The sequence below is a fragment of the Cheilinus undulatus genome, linkage group 20, assembly GCF_018320785.1.
Source record: "Cheilinus undulatus linkage group 20, ASM1832078v1, whole genome shotgun sequence".
Classification (NCBI taxonomy): domain Eukaryota; kingdom Metazoa; phylum Chordata; class Actinopteri; order Labriformes; family Labridae; genus Cheilinus; species Cheilinus undulatus.
In genome coordinates this window covers 19,260,817-19,277,024 of record NC_054884.1, presented here as the reverse complement: position 1 = coordinate 19,277,024, position 16,208 = coordinate 19,260,817, and the positions used below count along the sequence as shown (strand labels likewise).

General features: G+C 40.6%; 1 protein-coding gene across 1 annotated transcript; it reads left to right on the top strand.

The window, feature by feature from the left end:
• Positions 1–4,757: 4,757 nt before the first annotated feature.
• On the top strand, positions 4,758–15,606 carry lrrc4bb (leucine rich repeat containing 4Bb). Its single transcript, XM_041815050.1, has 3 exons — positions 4,758–5,173; positions 11,483–12,085; positions 12,173–15,606. Exons 2-3 carry the CDS (start codon positions 11,843–11,845, stop codon positions 14,168–14,170), a joined length of 2,241 nt encoding a protein of 746 aa, XP_041670984.1. The 5' UTR covers positions 4,758–5,173; positions 11,483–11,842; the 3' UTR covers positions 14,171–15,606.
• Positions 15,607–16,208: the final 602 nt, after the last annotated feature.

The following is a 16,208-nucleotide window of genomic DNA, read 5'->3' as shown; positions in this document are numbered from 1 at the left end:
CTGCACCACTGTGTGACTGGAAATTTAATAGAGGGAGAGAGAGAGGGAGGAGAGAGGTAGATGGGAGGAGGGAGCTGGGGGGAGGGGAGAGGAAGAGAGAGAGGCAAAAAGGCACAGAGACCTCATTGCTGTGCGGCTTTCAGCAAAAGCTAGTGGTCGTGAACAATGCTCACTACGGCATTCACAGGGAGGGAGGGGGGAGGAGAGAGAGATGGAGAGAAGGAGGAGAGAGAGTATATACCTCTGGGGTCTTTCTGAAGCATAACTGGCCTTCTCTGTCCTCTGACCTTTAGTGTGAGCTGAGACACAGCGGAAGATTTACTGAGATTTATTTTTACCTTACTATTTGGATGAAGCTGCAAAAGGCCTTTCTAGCTTCTTCTTTTGCATGTTTTTCCTGCAGAAATAAACACCAGCAACCTTGTGAAGGAGATAATGAGAACACAGCTTTAGACACATGTGAACGCACACATGACAGAGATCGATACATGGAGGCCACTTAGAGAGGAAGACAGGCATCTCTTTACTGACTTAAGCCCACTTTATTGGCTAATAACATGCTGACTTTCCTTTCAATTTACTAATGAAAAGGTATACCTGTCTGCATCTACAAGAAGGCTGTTAAACTCCAGAGCATGCATGCAGAATTAAACAAATAAAGGCTGAACAAAACAGGAAAAGGGGACACTTTGATATCATATCTTCACTGCAATATTAAAAAATGAAGGAAGTTATTCCAATGAGCTTTTAAAGGCTTAATATGGACAAGCAGCTGGAATTTGACAAACATCATGTAATTATTTTGGAGTCTATTTTTATGTAAGGCTCACACTACATGAGTAAAAATGTGATGAGCAATTCTAAATTTCAATATAGTTCTACTGATAAAATGTGATAAATTAAGTAATGCTGTTAGCTTTAGCAGCAGCTAATTGTAAAATGTTTCTCCTAGTGCTGTCAGCTTTAATGCATTAATCAGGATGTTATTAAGAGACCATTATTACGGCATTGATTTTGTTAAAATTACATTAATCACATGCTTTATTGTTGTTAAGCCACAGCAACACTGGTCATTACATTCAGCATCCTTAAACCATTTATGCATATAGACTTTCATATATCAATTAAAGGTGTAGTGTAGATTTGAAATGTCTGTCAGATTCCTGATTGCAGTGTTTACTTCCAGTGGTAACTGTTGCGGCATATGTTATTTGATCTCTTCTATAGTACTGTAGAAACATGCAAGATGCAAAAATCCAAGATGGTTGAATCCATGGAAGGGATCCTCCCTGTGTATGAATAACAGACTTATTCTAAGTAAAAATAAAACAATTTTATACATTGCTGGCATTGGGCAAAAAACTTGTCTCTCCATTTTTATGATTTTAATTTTCTTTTTAATACATTAGTGCTATTGGTTGTCCTTAACATCTACCAGTGGGTTTTACCCACTGCAAATTGCTACTAGGCTAAATATTACACACTGCTCCTACATGCCAAATTAGAGTCTACATATATTTATATTGTTTATCCAGTTTTTATTTCTATTTTTAATGTTTACATTGAGAACAAGCTAACTGAAATCAAATTTCTTGTTTCCGTGAACATACATGGAAAATAAAGTTAATTCCGATTGAGCATTTTCTCCCTGCAGCCACTAAAATAAGTACGCCGTTCTTTCTTAATGTTTTATTTCACTGTAAAAAAAACTCATTGACAGCTCAGAAAGCAAGTCTTAAGTCATCTGTACCCTGTGATACCAATCAATGACCTTCTTAGTGTTCCCTTTTTCTTTTCAATCCATAACAAGTTCCTTTTGTCTATGGCTAAATAAATGCCGTACTCTTCAGTCAACCCAAGGTTCCTCATTTAATTTCAAAATTAAAGCCGGTCTGTGTCCAAACAGGAAGTTAGTCACCTTAGTTTCAGAGAAATAAAAAAAAAATCCCAAGAAATAAATGGCATAATGGTTAGGAGCTCAATAGATAGATAGATGGATACTTTATTAATGCCAAGGGGAATTCAATGTAGGCAGGCAGCCCTATCCTACATGTCTCTCCCCTACTCTTTCATCCCTGTTTCCAACTCTATCCACTGTCCTCCTCTCTAAATAAAGGCATGAATCCCCCCAAAATAAATAAATATATATTAATGCTGTTACTCGATTAAAAAAGTTATGATTCAGTCTGTCACATCTATTGTATATCTCTCAAATATAAACACATATTCACAACTGTATTTACTGAAGTTGAAAACTACATTTTCCCATTTTTATGTGACATTTAAACACATCATAACCAAGCGGCAACCTCCAGTCCTGAAAAATGAAGCCAATGTGAAAATGCAAAAAATTGCAATACCGAGAGTGTCCACTTGAGGCTGGCTGCAGGACACCGGAAGTCCCGTCTGGACACATGTTAAACAGCCGGTTTTTACACTAGAAATAAACTGGTTTACAGCCTGGTTCAAAATACCAAACATGTCTCATTAGCTAGTGTCTTCATGTGCTCTCACTGTACGGGGGATGAATTTTTTATGTGCCACGATCGTTTGGATTATATTTAGGAAAAACCTCACTTCATGCTGATTGGCACATCTAATTTGATTGACAGATACCTTGACACGCTGAGGCTACGTTTCTGTCAACCAGAATGCTAGCTAGCTAGCTGACAGGAGGTCGTGCTTAGTGGGCAGGCCGTTAGGTTGATCCAAAGTTCGGTTGAGAACACAATTTCAATACGGAAGCCTCCACAGATTGGCGTCAAGAGTCATTTGAGTCTGCCTATTGTAAGCAGGCAACTAACGTCACACAGGGTTTGTCCAATTCTTTCTACAGTCCATGATTGTAACATATGGAATACAGTCGTCTGATTTTCTGAGGTTACCTGAACACATCATATTTTCCACCCTCAGCTCATAAAGTTCGCTAGTTAACTTCAATTTTGCCAATTCCATTGTGGATTTCTACACTGGATTAATATTGTTACCAAACAGAACTTGCTCAAAGTTTGGGATCACTTTTTAGCATTTATTTGAGCAGCTGAAGAAGACACCTGTCCTGAAGCAGCTGAAGAGAGTGGTATGACCATGCTTGATCCCGTGTTGTTGTTGGCGTCTTTGCTAACATTAGCAAAGATGTGTTTTGCCCGAAGGTGGTACTATTATTATTTTTTTAACACATTAAGATTTCAAGATTAATCACAAGCGTTAATGTGTAAATGTTAACAGCCCTAATAGATATATAAATGAAAAATAAGTTTAAAAAAATCCTTAATGAAACATGGTACAAGGTTTTAGGTGCAAAACATTTGAATTTCAAAATGCGTCAGAAAAGGAAATAAATTGCAATGAAGTGTAAAATTTTGAAGTAACTGAGATCAGGAATTTTAATCGCTTGACAGTCCTGATTTATAGTAATAATTCTGAGTTTGCTGGTAGCTGGCTCAAGGCTTAACTGGCGTACGAAAATGCTGTAAAAGAGTGTAAAGTCTTCACAAGCTGAGTGAGAAAGCTTGTTTCTGTAAAATTCTAAAAAGTTTTTAATGTGATTGTTCTCAGAATTTCTGTAATCAATTTTGATTTATCACATCTTTTTTTTATGGCTTTTTAAAGTTTCTGATTTTTTTTGTTTGCATGTTCACACTGCAGTCAACTTCCAAAAGATTAGATATGTATCTGATTCAGAACCACGTACGAAAGTGGCCTGAATCTGACTCGAAAAGATCAGATTCATTGAGGCTTGTGCTGTTCACACTGATACGAGTCACATGTCAGCAGAGAAATCAGATTCAGGCACTTTTAACTGCAGTGTAAACTTAGCCTAAAGTTTTAATATGAAATGAGGCATTAAGCAGCCGTGGTGGACTTATTTCACATCACTGTGGCTGTGGGAGACGTGGCATTGGCTTAACCAAAGTGTGTTGAAAGGAACAATAAGGTACTAAAATGTGTGCTCTAATTGTGGATGCAATTAATGCATTTAATCTTGACAGCTCCGGTTATTGTGAAAGCTCATGGTGTAACAATAAAATTAGGATTAATTCCAAGGCTCTCTGAACATTTTTCTGCATCTTTTGGTAACTTGCAAACCTTACAGAGCAGCACAATTAGCACTCAGACCTTATGTAGCTTCAAAATCCACCTCCAAGACCTGCTTCAGGGTAAAGAAATGCACATATGCGAAGACTGCAGAAAACAGGCCTCATTAGTGTGCTAGATTTAATCCTAGCTGGTCATTACTAAAATGCACGTGCTGGCGCTGTACATCCATTATGAATATGGCCATTAGTAGGCCTGCAAACTTATTTAAGGCTCAGCTAGTGGAGCAGAAACGCTTCTTACTGCAGATGTTTGGGCTTGTTGGTTAAATAGAAGCAGGTGTTAGTTGCATGGCTGATAAACAGAGCAAAAATGGCTGAAAATGCACTGAATTAAAAGAACACTGTGACTCAGTTCATCCTGCTGAGTCATATTAATAATATCATACTCGTTACATGCATACAGCCTATGCTGTTGAATCTGTGATAAAACCTTTCAAAATAAAACCCCAAATGAGTAAGTCTTGCAGGATGACATTTTGAAGGTTTAAATGCGCTGAAATACGCAGGTACATCCATAATTAGTTGCTCGTTCATATCTTCTTCTCTTGTCTTAGTGGGATTCAGGCTGAAACATACGGAATGTGCGTAAAGAGCCGCTTATGCTGGACGCAAAATGCTCTGCCCACCGGGCGCCGTCGCGTTCTGCTGCCTGCGCTCCTCTCCAAGGATGATGATAAGGCGCATGGATGCTCTCGTCCCAGACCTCGCTCCTAAATGTGATAATACTAACATCATTTTCTCCAACGACCCCTTAATCTGATCCCTCTTTTTTTTCACCACCACCCCTGGTTTCTGATGTTTGTGAGTGTGGCGTGTATATGTGCGTGGATTGTGTTCATCTTCAACCTGCCATCGCTGTAGCCCCCCGTGTTGCGTTGGCGCTGCGGAATAGCCTACAAGAAGAAGAAGGAGAAGAATAAGAGGGAGCTCGCAGCCGTGGAAACAAGCGGATCAATTTAAGGGGAAGGGGGAGAGAAAAGGACAGAGGCTGGAGAACTGACGATCGGGAGGAAAAGGACGAGGGGGAAAGAGAAAAAACATCGACCTCACGCTGCAGCCGCTGAAACATTAAGGTACGTGTATGTTAGATGTACAGGTACTGAAATGGCCGGCGTAATTATTGCATTTGTTACCTAATATGCATGGATGCACAGATCACTCCCAGGATTGCATAGATTGACTAGAGAAACGTGCAAAGGTTGTATGGATGCATGATAAATCACGTAAATAATTCATATCAGCGATAGATACCCTAAGCGTCGATGTCTGCCTGAGAAGGCAGTGATAGTCCTTGTGAATACATTTTAACTACATGCCTCCTTATGTAATTGTGCATGTCTCCCACCTCCATATATGGTCTTTTCTACAAAAAACGAGTCTATATGGATTATTTTTTGGGTGCAGTCATGTTGTCATTACCCCGAAGAGAGAGAGAAAGGGAGAGAGAGAGGGAAAGAGAGAGAGAGAATGGATGCAAGCCATTTTGTAATGCAGCATGTGCAGAATTAGGCCTATTCAGAATTTCAATTGCGTTCCCGAGAAGGTGCGCCGTAGTGAGCGCAGCTGCATAGATGAATAAGGCCATTCTGTTGAATTGTAGGAGATATTATGCTGGAGGCTATATGATGAGGGCAGATTGCAGATTAGAGGCTGAGGCTGCAGGAGATGAAGCAAAATAATGATTTATTTGCCATGGTAGGAATAAGAGACTTGTCATGAGGTGAATCTGGGAGAAATATTCGTCATGAGGATGCTTTTTTGGACCAGGATGTTACAAAAGCGTTAAAATGCACCCCATCCTTCTGATTCCCACGTCCTGAACCAATCTAGTGTTGTCATAGTTACAGCAGATGATGTTGGCCCTGCTGCACCTGTGCCGCTTTGTGTTCATCTGTAAATACATAAGGTCTAATTGAGCCTGATACAGGAAACATACTCAAACAAACCTTTTATTTTTTTACATCTTCATAAACCTTAACGACTGTGTCGTGGACAGAAAGCATTGATACAATCAGGCGCTGACGATGATGTGATTGGTTTGTAGCAATTGGTCAGCAGCTTGCAGCTAATTTGTCTTTTCACGACTGAGCGCTTTCTCAGGCCTGATCGAATAATCAATATCTACATGGTTGCAATCTGCTCTTGACATGGAAAAACGGCAAAGATTGAGAAAAGAGAAATACCTGAGAGTGAAATTGGATAGAAGGAAAAAAACAATATAGATGATGTTTGAAGCTTATAAAGAAGAAAAAGATGAGGACGAAGGCCACTGGAGGAAGAACTGGCCCCGTGTAATATTCTAGAAATAAGAGAGCATCATCAGCGTACAATGTTGTTCTTGTGCTCTCATGTGGGGAACTTGAAGATGGGAGGTCAAGGCAACAGGCGGCCTGCTGGAAAATTCAAGGTCTCTGCTGTAATACAATTTGAGCCTGTGTTCTTTTACATACAGAAGATTGTTCCCCACCGTCTCTCCTTGGTAAGGTTTACCTCAAGATGCAGAGAAACACTCCTTTAAATGCATGTGCAAAATTTAAAAAATGCTTCTTTGCTATAGTCTTTGCATGAAGGAAAACAACACATGCTTCCTTCAAGACTGAATACATTGACATTCAAGCTTTTTGTTTGTGCATAAACTGTAGTAATGGTAAGAGAATTGGCAAAGAAAAACAGAAGAGAAGAAAAGAAAAGACAACCGCCACCCCATGAGTGTTTTTAATGAAGTCCCAGCATATGAAACACTGCATAAATAACAGCCTCTCTTTTTGAGAGCACTGGTATGATCAATTCTTTGACCAGCTGAATATTAATGATGTTGTGTTTTGATGCTTCAGTGAATCATTTCATCGTAGCTATCAAACCATCGCCGTGGATCAGATACTATTCTGATGTCTAGGAGAGACGCAGTGGAATTTTTTTTTGTATTTGTTGTCAGACTCATTATTGAAATGTGTAATTACCCACTGGATGAGGGGATGAAGAGGAGACTCTTGAGGGAAGGACAGCAGAACACAATGATTAGGAGTGCTGCAAAGAGGCTGCATACAGTCACATTTAGGCCTAAAGCAAAGCTCCATTTGGTTTTAGGTGATATGGTGTTGTTTCACTACTGCAGTTGGGTTATGGATATTTGTGTAGTAGTGTTGCCCAGAGAAAGAGAGAGATTCTGTGGGATGTGCACATCATCTAAAGTCTATTTTTAGCATGCACTCCCTTATGATCTTTCTTAATAGCTGCTGTAAGAGTTCATAGAGCTATGTTTGTCATTGACCTCATCATCAACCTTGCAGATATGAAGATTCATGGAAAAGTAGGCCCCTCTGTTGTGATATGGAAGGCCAAGATTCACTCCAAAATAATGCACTTATAAGAATGATGCCACAATGCATGGAATAAACCTCAAGCTTTAGGTAAAACATGTTTGTTTCAACCCTTAAGGTGCTTTTTCCACCAGTTATTTTACCAGCAAATGTTGATCAGCCTCAGCTAAACACAGTAATGTGGAAGAGGGCACTGGACAGTAAAAACACAAGATGGTGAGTGAGCAGGTTGCCACAGCAACCGTGTTTCTAGGAGCGCATGCATCGTCGCTGCATAGGAGAGGAGATGCTTTGGACTGCCATGGAGCCTGATCACCAAATCAAATATGTAGATAAAATGCACCCACATGTATAAGATAGTGATGTAATGACACAGTGGTGATATAATAAATGACGTAAACAAAGATCTTATCAATTTCAAAAAGCTCGTGACTAATGTTAAGCATTACATGCTTGAGAAAACAATGAGCACTTTATTTTTGGGCCTGTTCATGTAAGGGAAACGGCCCGGACTTTTCTAAATTTAGTGAGTCTTCTGATGTTTACAGCCTTTTCTGTTTAAAGGTTTTGATATGCTCTCAACCAAAGCATCAAATACTGATAAGTGTGTTTCAGAAGTCATAGCAATCACTGTTTTTGTCACTTAAAGTCTGTTGTCATTTGAATGGTTATATCAGCAGTGTTTGGGATTTTGTAAATGGATCACACTTAGGCTATGTTCACACTGTAGGCCTTAAAGCTCAGATCTGTTTTTTGTTGTTCTGTTCACATGACATTTTTAATATGACCTGTGTATGTAAACAGATCCCAGTCCTAACCAGCTAAACTGACCTGCTGGATGGGTTTATCCACCAAAACATGGTCAAGCTCATAAAATGGACTCATGATTGGTTCAAGACCACTACTTTAGCCTCTTTGAGCTTAGCTTTAAGGGTTTTCACCTCCTTTTCCATTTCTATCTAAATTCTGTCAAAAAGAGTTTACTTTCGCTACAACCCTTCAAGTTTTGCCTGTGTAAAAGCGTTAGCCCAAATTCTTAAAGTCTAACACCTTACTGTCCCTCCTGTGACTTCTTCTATCACTGCTGTCTTCAAAGTGGGTTTTCATTGATTGAGACACTCCCACGTTCACTCCTCTGTTGCCTGTCAACACAGGATTGTGATGTGTGTCGCTCCAGAATGATGTCAAAGTCGCAATGTGTGTGACCTAGTCGTTCAGACTGCAGTTAAATTCAGAAAGATCAGATATGTATTGGATTTAGCTACATATTTATGGCTACGTTCACACTGCAGTTAAAAGTGACCCAAATCTGATCTGACTAATATCTGATTTTTTTCTGACTTTGTGAAAAGCACAGGTCACGTTGAATCTAATCTTTTCAGATCAGATTCAGGCTACTTTGGCTATGTTCTTATGGTAGGTCCTGATGCTTAGTTCGGATCTTTTCTCAGGTCTAATGGTTTTTTTTTTTGGCTGTTCACACTGTGTTAAAATCCCAAAAGATCAGATGTGTATGTGTAACTGCAGTGTGAATGTACCCTTTCATATGTGATACTAAATCAGAAAATATCTGATCTTTAGGAATTCAATCCAATGAAAACAGCCAAACAAAATAATTAGATCTGGGCAAAAGGTCAGAGTTGAGTATTAGGGGCTGCAGTGTGAACGCATGGCTGCCTACGTGACTCACATCTGTCACATTAAAACTGATCACATTACAACTGACTTTTATATCTGATACAGGCAACTTTGTATTATGATGATAAATTAGATACACGTGATTCTTTTGGAATGTGAATGCAGTGTGAACGGATAAACAGACAACAAAAAAAAGATCTTAAACAGATCAGAATTAAGCATTAGGGCCTGCAGTGTGAATGGAGCCAAAGTGGCTTGAATCTTATAAAAAAGATCAGATTCAAATGACTTGAGCTGTTCTCACTGTCAGAGAAATCTGATATTTGTCACATATGAGAAAAAAATTAGATTTGTGTCAGTATTAACCACAGTGTGAATGTTTGGCTTTGTACTTGATGCACAACTTTTTCTGACTGCAAAGGACACTACTCACATTGAAACCGATCTTTTCATATCTGATTCAGGTCACCTTCAAATGTGTTACTAAATCAGATACAGTATATATCTGATCTTTTGGAATCTGACCAAAGTGTGACCAGCCTAGCAAAAAAATCCTGATCCAAGTAAATGATCAAAATTGCACATCAATGCTGGCAGTGTGAGCATAGCCAAGTGACCTGAATCTAATATGAAAAGACTAGGTTCAATATGACTTGTGCTGTTTATACTTTCAGAATAAAATTATATTTGTGTCACATATGAGCAAAAGAAAAATCTGATTCAGGCCATTTTCATATGTAGTTCTAAATCAGATACATATCTGATCTTCTGGAACAGCCAAACAAACAAACTTTATCTGACAAATGATTTGAATTGAGCATTAGGACCTGCTGTGTGAACATAGCCAAAGTGGGCTAAATCTGATATGAAAAAAACAGGTTCAATATGACTTGTGCTGTTTATACTTTCAGAAAAAAAATCATATATCTGTCACATATGAGCAAAAAAATCAGATGGGAGTTAACTGTTAACTGCAGTGTCCACGTACAGCTACGTACCTGACTCACATCCGATTTTTTCTGACTGTGTAAACAGTATAAGTCACATTGAAACTATTCTTTTCATTTCTGATTCTGACCTTTTTTCATCTGAGCAAAAGACTAGAATTGAGCATGAAGGCTTTAGCGATGTGTTGTTCATGAGCGAGCTTGTACAAAGAGCCGACTTTTTAACATGAACGATACCAAAGCCCAAACCCAGTTTGAGAGCTATTTATTATTATTTTTATTATTATATTGTTTGTCTGTGTTTGATTGATCAGTTGGGATGATCATTTCTCCACACTGCTCTACCAAAGGCACATCAAGCATTAGGGTCACAAGCTTGAACGTCTGACTTTGTTTTAAATCAGGTGTGTCATACAGCCCAGCCAGTAAGCTGATGTTTTTTCTGACCCACAATGTATTTTCAGGAGACGGAATACTTTGAAAAAAATATTGATATGATGTTTGTATTTATTGAAAAATTGAGCATAATTGAAGTAAAATAATAGTGAGCTGTTTGAGAGCTGAAAGCCAGCCCTTCCTGCTGAGCTGAACCAAATGACCCAGATCACTAAAAAGAGCCATATTTCCCACTACAAGGCTTGCAGTGAGAACATAGCAGCTTATCAAATCTTTCCTTTACACTACATGTCACATTAACCCAGTCACACATAGCAGAGGCTGCTATGTGAAATATCCATCTACTCAACAGTCATAATGTCACTCACCAATGGTCATGCCTTTGGCGAGGAGTATCTTGGGGTTTTAATGTCTTGCCCAAGAACCCTCGAGTAAGACCTGGGAATTGCCCACATTTTTTGATTAAGAGAAAAAGCTCCCTTCCGCTGATCCATAGTCGGTCCTTGTCTCTTCCTTATTATACACAGCATTAGCACTGCAGTAAAAATTTCAGGAGTCAATAATCATTTCTTCATATCTTAATTGCTAAATTACCGCTGCTGCCTCATGATGGATTGCATGAATCTGTGCATTAACCTCAGGGCCAGAAAAGTCCTTCTGCCGTTTGTCATTGCATCCAAACAACCTTGTATTTTTGTTAATTCTGTGTACAAAAATAACATGGTGGTTTAGAAGACCATCATCCTTGTGGGTCTGCTGCAGCTCTTGTGACCAGGCTTGAGGTTTTAGCATTTTGTGGCCATTTCAGACCATGACCCAGATGTTAAGTTCAACCTATGAAGAAAATGGCAGCTGACTCACCAGTGAGACTAGAGGCCACAGTTTGAGAGCCACCTCTTTAGAAAAGAAAGCCTGAGAGCATGTCACACTGGCGACAGGACATTGTAATATTTTAAGATTTATATTCAGTCCTGGGAGTACATGCATGCATATGCTAGGCTAATATCTAAAAGCTACTGCACCGTGCACTTATGTGACCTCCTTTTCTCTCTCTCTCTTTTCTCTCTCTTTCCCCCTACAGTGAGAAGAAGCAGCCTCTGCAGAGACAACACTTAGAAGACGAAATCCTCCCCCAATTTGATTTCTGTTTGAATAATTGTCATGGGAACAAAAAATACAGGGTTTTCTTAAACGACATTTTGAGAAAGAACAAGGTGTCTGAAAGTGAAAGGAAGCATGAGCAAAGTAAAATAAGAGCCCATAAATGTTCAAGTGTGCTTCGGAATAGGATTTTATTTTCCTCTTAATTTTTAAGGTGACTGAAGGAGAAAAACAGATCAAGAGCATACAATATGAAGATCAAGATAAGCACATAAATTCCCTTGTTTGGAGGTGACTTATCAACATCAGAGCAGTAGGGGTGGGTCATGACTCAGTTGCCATGCGTGTTGTCATGGTGACCAGCCCCTGTGCCCCTTCCCCCCTCCTCTGGTTGGTCCAGCTCTTGTTGTGGTTTCACAACCATGGACCTCAGCTGACAGAGGCAGCACCCCCCTGCCCCACCCTCTGTACCTGCTCCAATCAGGCAAGCCGTGTCATCTGTACGAGGAAAAGCTTAGATCAAGTCCCAGACAGTATTTCAGAGAACACAAGATACCTCAATCTACAAGAGAACACAATTCAGGTAACTGATTCACCTGATACTGACACACATCATTGCTGAATTAGCATTAACTCTAATGTTACTTTCATCTTTGTGTTTCCATACCAGGTGATCAAGTCCGACACTTTTAAACACCTGCGGCACCTGGAAATCCTCCAGCTCTCCAAGAACCACATCCGGCAAATCGAGGTGGGAGCTTTCAATGGCCTTCCCAATCTAAATACCCTGGAGCTTTTTGACAACCGTCTCACAGTGGTGCCCTCACAAGCCTTCGAGTACCTCAGCAAGCTAAGGGAACTATGGCTACGGAACAACCCTATCGAGACACTGCCGGCGTTTGCCTTTCATCGAGTTCCCTCTTTACGCCGTCTCGACCTCGGGGAACTCAGGAAGCTGGATTTCATCTCCGAGGCTGCCTTCGAAGGCCTGGTCAATTTGCGCTTCTTGAATCTTGGTATGTGCGGCTTAAAGGACATCCCTAACCTCACCCCTCTGGTGCGACTTGAGGAGTTGGAGTTGTCAGGGAACCAGCTGGGGATAGTGAGGCCTGGATCCTTCCAGGGTCTTGTGTCACTTCGCAAGCTATGGCTAATGCACTCCAGAGTGTCGGTCATTGAGCGCAATGCTTTTGATGACCTCAAGAACTTGGAGGAGCTCAACCTCTCCCACAATTCCCTGCATTCTCTTCCCCATGACCTCTTTACGCCTTTGCACCAATTGGAGAGGGTACATCTCAACCACAACCCTTGGGTGTGCAACTGCGATGTGCTGTGGCTCAGCTGGTGGCTGAAAGAAACAGTTCCCAGCAACACTACATGTTGTGCTCGCTGCCATGCACCCCCAGGTCTAAAAGGAAAGTACATCGGGGAACTGGACCAGAGTCACTTTACCTGCTATGCCCCAGTGATTGTTGAGCCACCCACTGACCTGAATGTCACAGAGGGCATGGCTGCTGAGCTCAAATGTCGCACCGGGACCTCGATGACCTCTGTGAACTGGTTCACTCCAAATGGCACTCTCATGACCCATGGATCATACAGAGTAAGGATCTCAGTTCTTCACGATGGCACGCTCAACTTCACCAATGTTACCGTACAAGACACCGGGCAGTACACTTGCATGGTTACCAACTCAGCTGGAAACACCACAGCCTCCGCAGTGCTCAACGTGTCTGCTTCAGACCCCAGCAACAGCTACAGCTACTTCACCACCGTCACTGTGGAAACAGTCGAGACAGTGAGAGGCGAAGAGGAGAACTCTGCGAGACAGTACATTAATGAGACCTTCATAGATTTCCCTAATCCTACTGGTCAGAGAGGGGTGTTGGAGGGCCAGCCTGGCATTACTATATCTCCCTCTATCTCCTCTCTGTCTCCACTGTCCCCTCGAGCCAACAGAGCAAATGAAAACACAGTGACTGTGTCCATAATGGAGGTAACCAATATCCCAGGCCTGGATGATGTAATGAAAACAACCAAGATTATTATTGGTTGCTTTGTGGCAATTACCTTTATGGCAGCTGTAATGCTGGTTGTCTTCTATAAGCTCCGGAAGCAGCACCAGCTACACAAGCACCATGGCCCTGCTAGAGCAATTGAGATTGTCAATGTAGAGGATGAGATTGGCGCCGGGGCTGGGAGTGGTATCTCTGGTGGATCAACAATGAATTCCGGCACTGGTGGAGAAGGAACCTTGAGGATACATCACCCAGAAATCGTCAACTTGCCCAACATTGGTCGCACGGATACTCTCAACCATTACTACAAGACCCATCATTTCAACAACAACGTGATGGGTCTGAGCATTGGCCCTGAAGGGATGGGACCAGGAGGGATGCTCAATAGCAAGGGCATGCAAGGCCAAGATATCCCCATCTCCTGTACGTCTGTCCCGATCTCTACGTCTAATTTGCTCTCCTCATCGGGCAATGGTACCAACACCAACCCCAGTTCTTTGTCCCCACCGCTGCCAATGTCTCTGCCCATGCCTACCATGGGCTTACATGGATCAATCAAGGGTTTCATGGGTCAGAACCAGAATCCCCAAATGGAGCCACTTCTTTTTAAGGGGAACTCGAAGGAAAACGTCCAAGAGACTCAGATCTAAAAAAAAACAAAAGCAAGCTTAAAGAGAGAGAGTGAGCAAGAGTCGGAGACAGAGAGGGGATTGATGTTGGGGTTTTTGCGCCGAATGATTAGACACTAGAGTGTATTGACATTACACCAGGAGAGAGGATAGACTGACACGGCGATACACAAACACATAGACTTATCCGTGACAGTGTACTGAGCCAAGGATTACCACAATGGGCCACTTGTGTTTGTAGTAACGATCATGGCTATGGAGATCAAGGAATGGACATTGCTACAATGTAAATCTGTGCCAAAGCAAATGTTTTTTGCAGTTTCTACAAGCTGTGTTCTCATAGGGAAAACTAGCCTTTCACAGTAATCAGTCCCCAAACCGTTGTTGGCCAGCAGAGACGAAAGACATGCACGGCACTCACCACACTGACAATTGGAGATATTACAGAACAAAATCCAAGAGACATTTTTCTTCCACACAAAACAAACAAGCCACACTCTCTCTCGAGTGACTCAACAGACTCCCTCATGGTGACAATTATGTAGGCATAAATAGATGGACAAAAAGGTACAGTGCAGTACAAACTACTGTGAAAAATCCACAAATTATATAAATATATTTTCATTTAAATATGTATCATTGCAGACTCCGATGCAGAGATATTTTGGGGTGGATGTATAAGCTGGTATAGTTTGTTTCTTTGTGAATAATCAGGGGGTGGCGTTGGTGGCGGTTGGTTCTGATACATGTTTTAAGTTTGGCTACTTCTCAGAAACATAAGGGCTCAATTGCAACACTCATTGTGAATCTTTGAATTGGCTTTGTGACATAAAGTCCATTTAGGTTGTAGAACAGTAAACGCAGATCTCTGTTTGACAAACTTTTTTCTGTTGCTTCAGTAATAATCATTACAGACTTTTGTGTTCTGAGAGTGTATTATGTATTTTGTAAAAGCCAGCTACTTGGTATTTGAATTGACAATTCTGATACTTAAACGCCAGCATCAAATAATGGTAAAAACAATGTTCCACAAACACTGGAAGGGTGATCCGATGCAAAGACCTGTATGGGTAAAATAAAGTGTTGACAATGTGTTATTTGAATCAGATCAGTAGCCAGATATTTGCTTTTAGACAGATATTTGATATGACCTCCTTGCTCATGGTTACCATAATCATGCCATAAAAATGCTGTCATAAGGATGAATAGACATCTATCTGCAGCAGCATTCAAGAAGGGATTAAACATCCGTCTTAGGATGATTGGAATGAATGGAAATGTACAGTATATTAATAATAATAATGTCTGGTTGTATGACAATTGTAAGATCCACATTTTTACAGTGTAACTTTCATATGTTAAATGCCATTTACGCTTCTTGCGTTTCAACTATGTATTTCTTTATTTTTGTTAGTTTGATATAATGTGTACAGTTGTCTAGCCATGTATCATTACGTGTGAAATAAATCAATCATATATTGGGTTGTGGCTGGTCAATAAGGCAACCACACAAATAAGAGTGAGACATTATGCAGGCCTCTGGGCTAAACCTGGATTGAATGTATGGTTTGTGGTTAAGCCGTTAGTCATCTTGGTAATAATAGGTGCCATCTGCTCATTTAACATGTGCACACAGGCTTTAGTCACTCTCCTATACGTGCTCTTAGGAGCCTCATAACTCAATTAGCAGAAATATTCTTAACAAATGCACTTTTTTTTCTTGAGGTGTGCGTGTTTTAGAAATTCCCTTAAATTAATTACTTTTTGTGGAGTGCATTTCTCAAGCAGGGACCTTTAAATGTTTGTTGCAATTGAGCACAAACTGTTACCTTATTCCAGATAAATGTAACTGAAATAGTGTTATCAGCATCATAACAAGGTTTTTAATGCCGCTCTGGATGGAATTTTGTGATTGTTTTCTCTTTTGTTGCATATATATAGGAGCCGTTTATGTGAGTGATGATGGTTTTCTTATCAGCATTGCTTATTTGAGAAAAAGGGAACACGGGTAGAAGTAATGGTGGTGATAACATGAGTGATGATACCAGAGAAAACTCAC

Bases quoted from the DNA above. Each gene is read 5' to 3' on its own strand.
- lrrc4bb (XM_041815050.1), top strand. From the start codon at position 11,843: ATGCGTGTTGTCATGGTGACCAGCCCCTGTGCCCCTTCCCCCCTCCTC. The intron at 12,086-12,172 runs GTAACTGATTCA...TTTCCATACCAG, and splicing joins TACAAGAGAACACAATTCAG to GTGATCAAGTCCGACACTTT.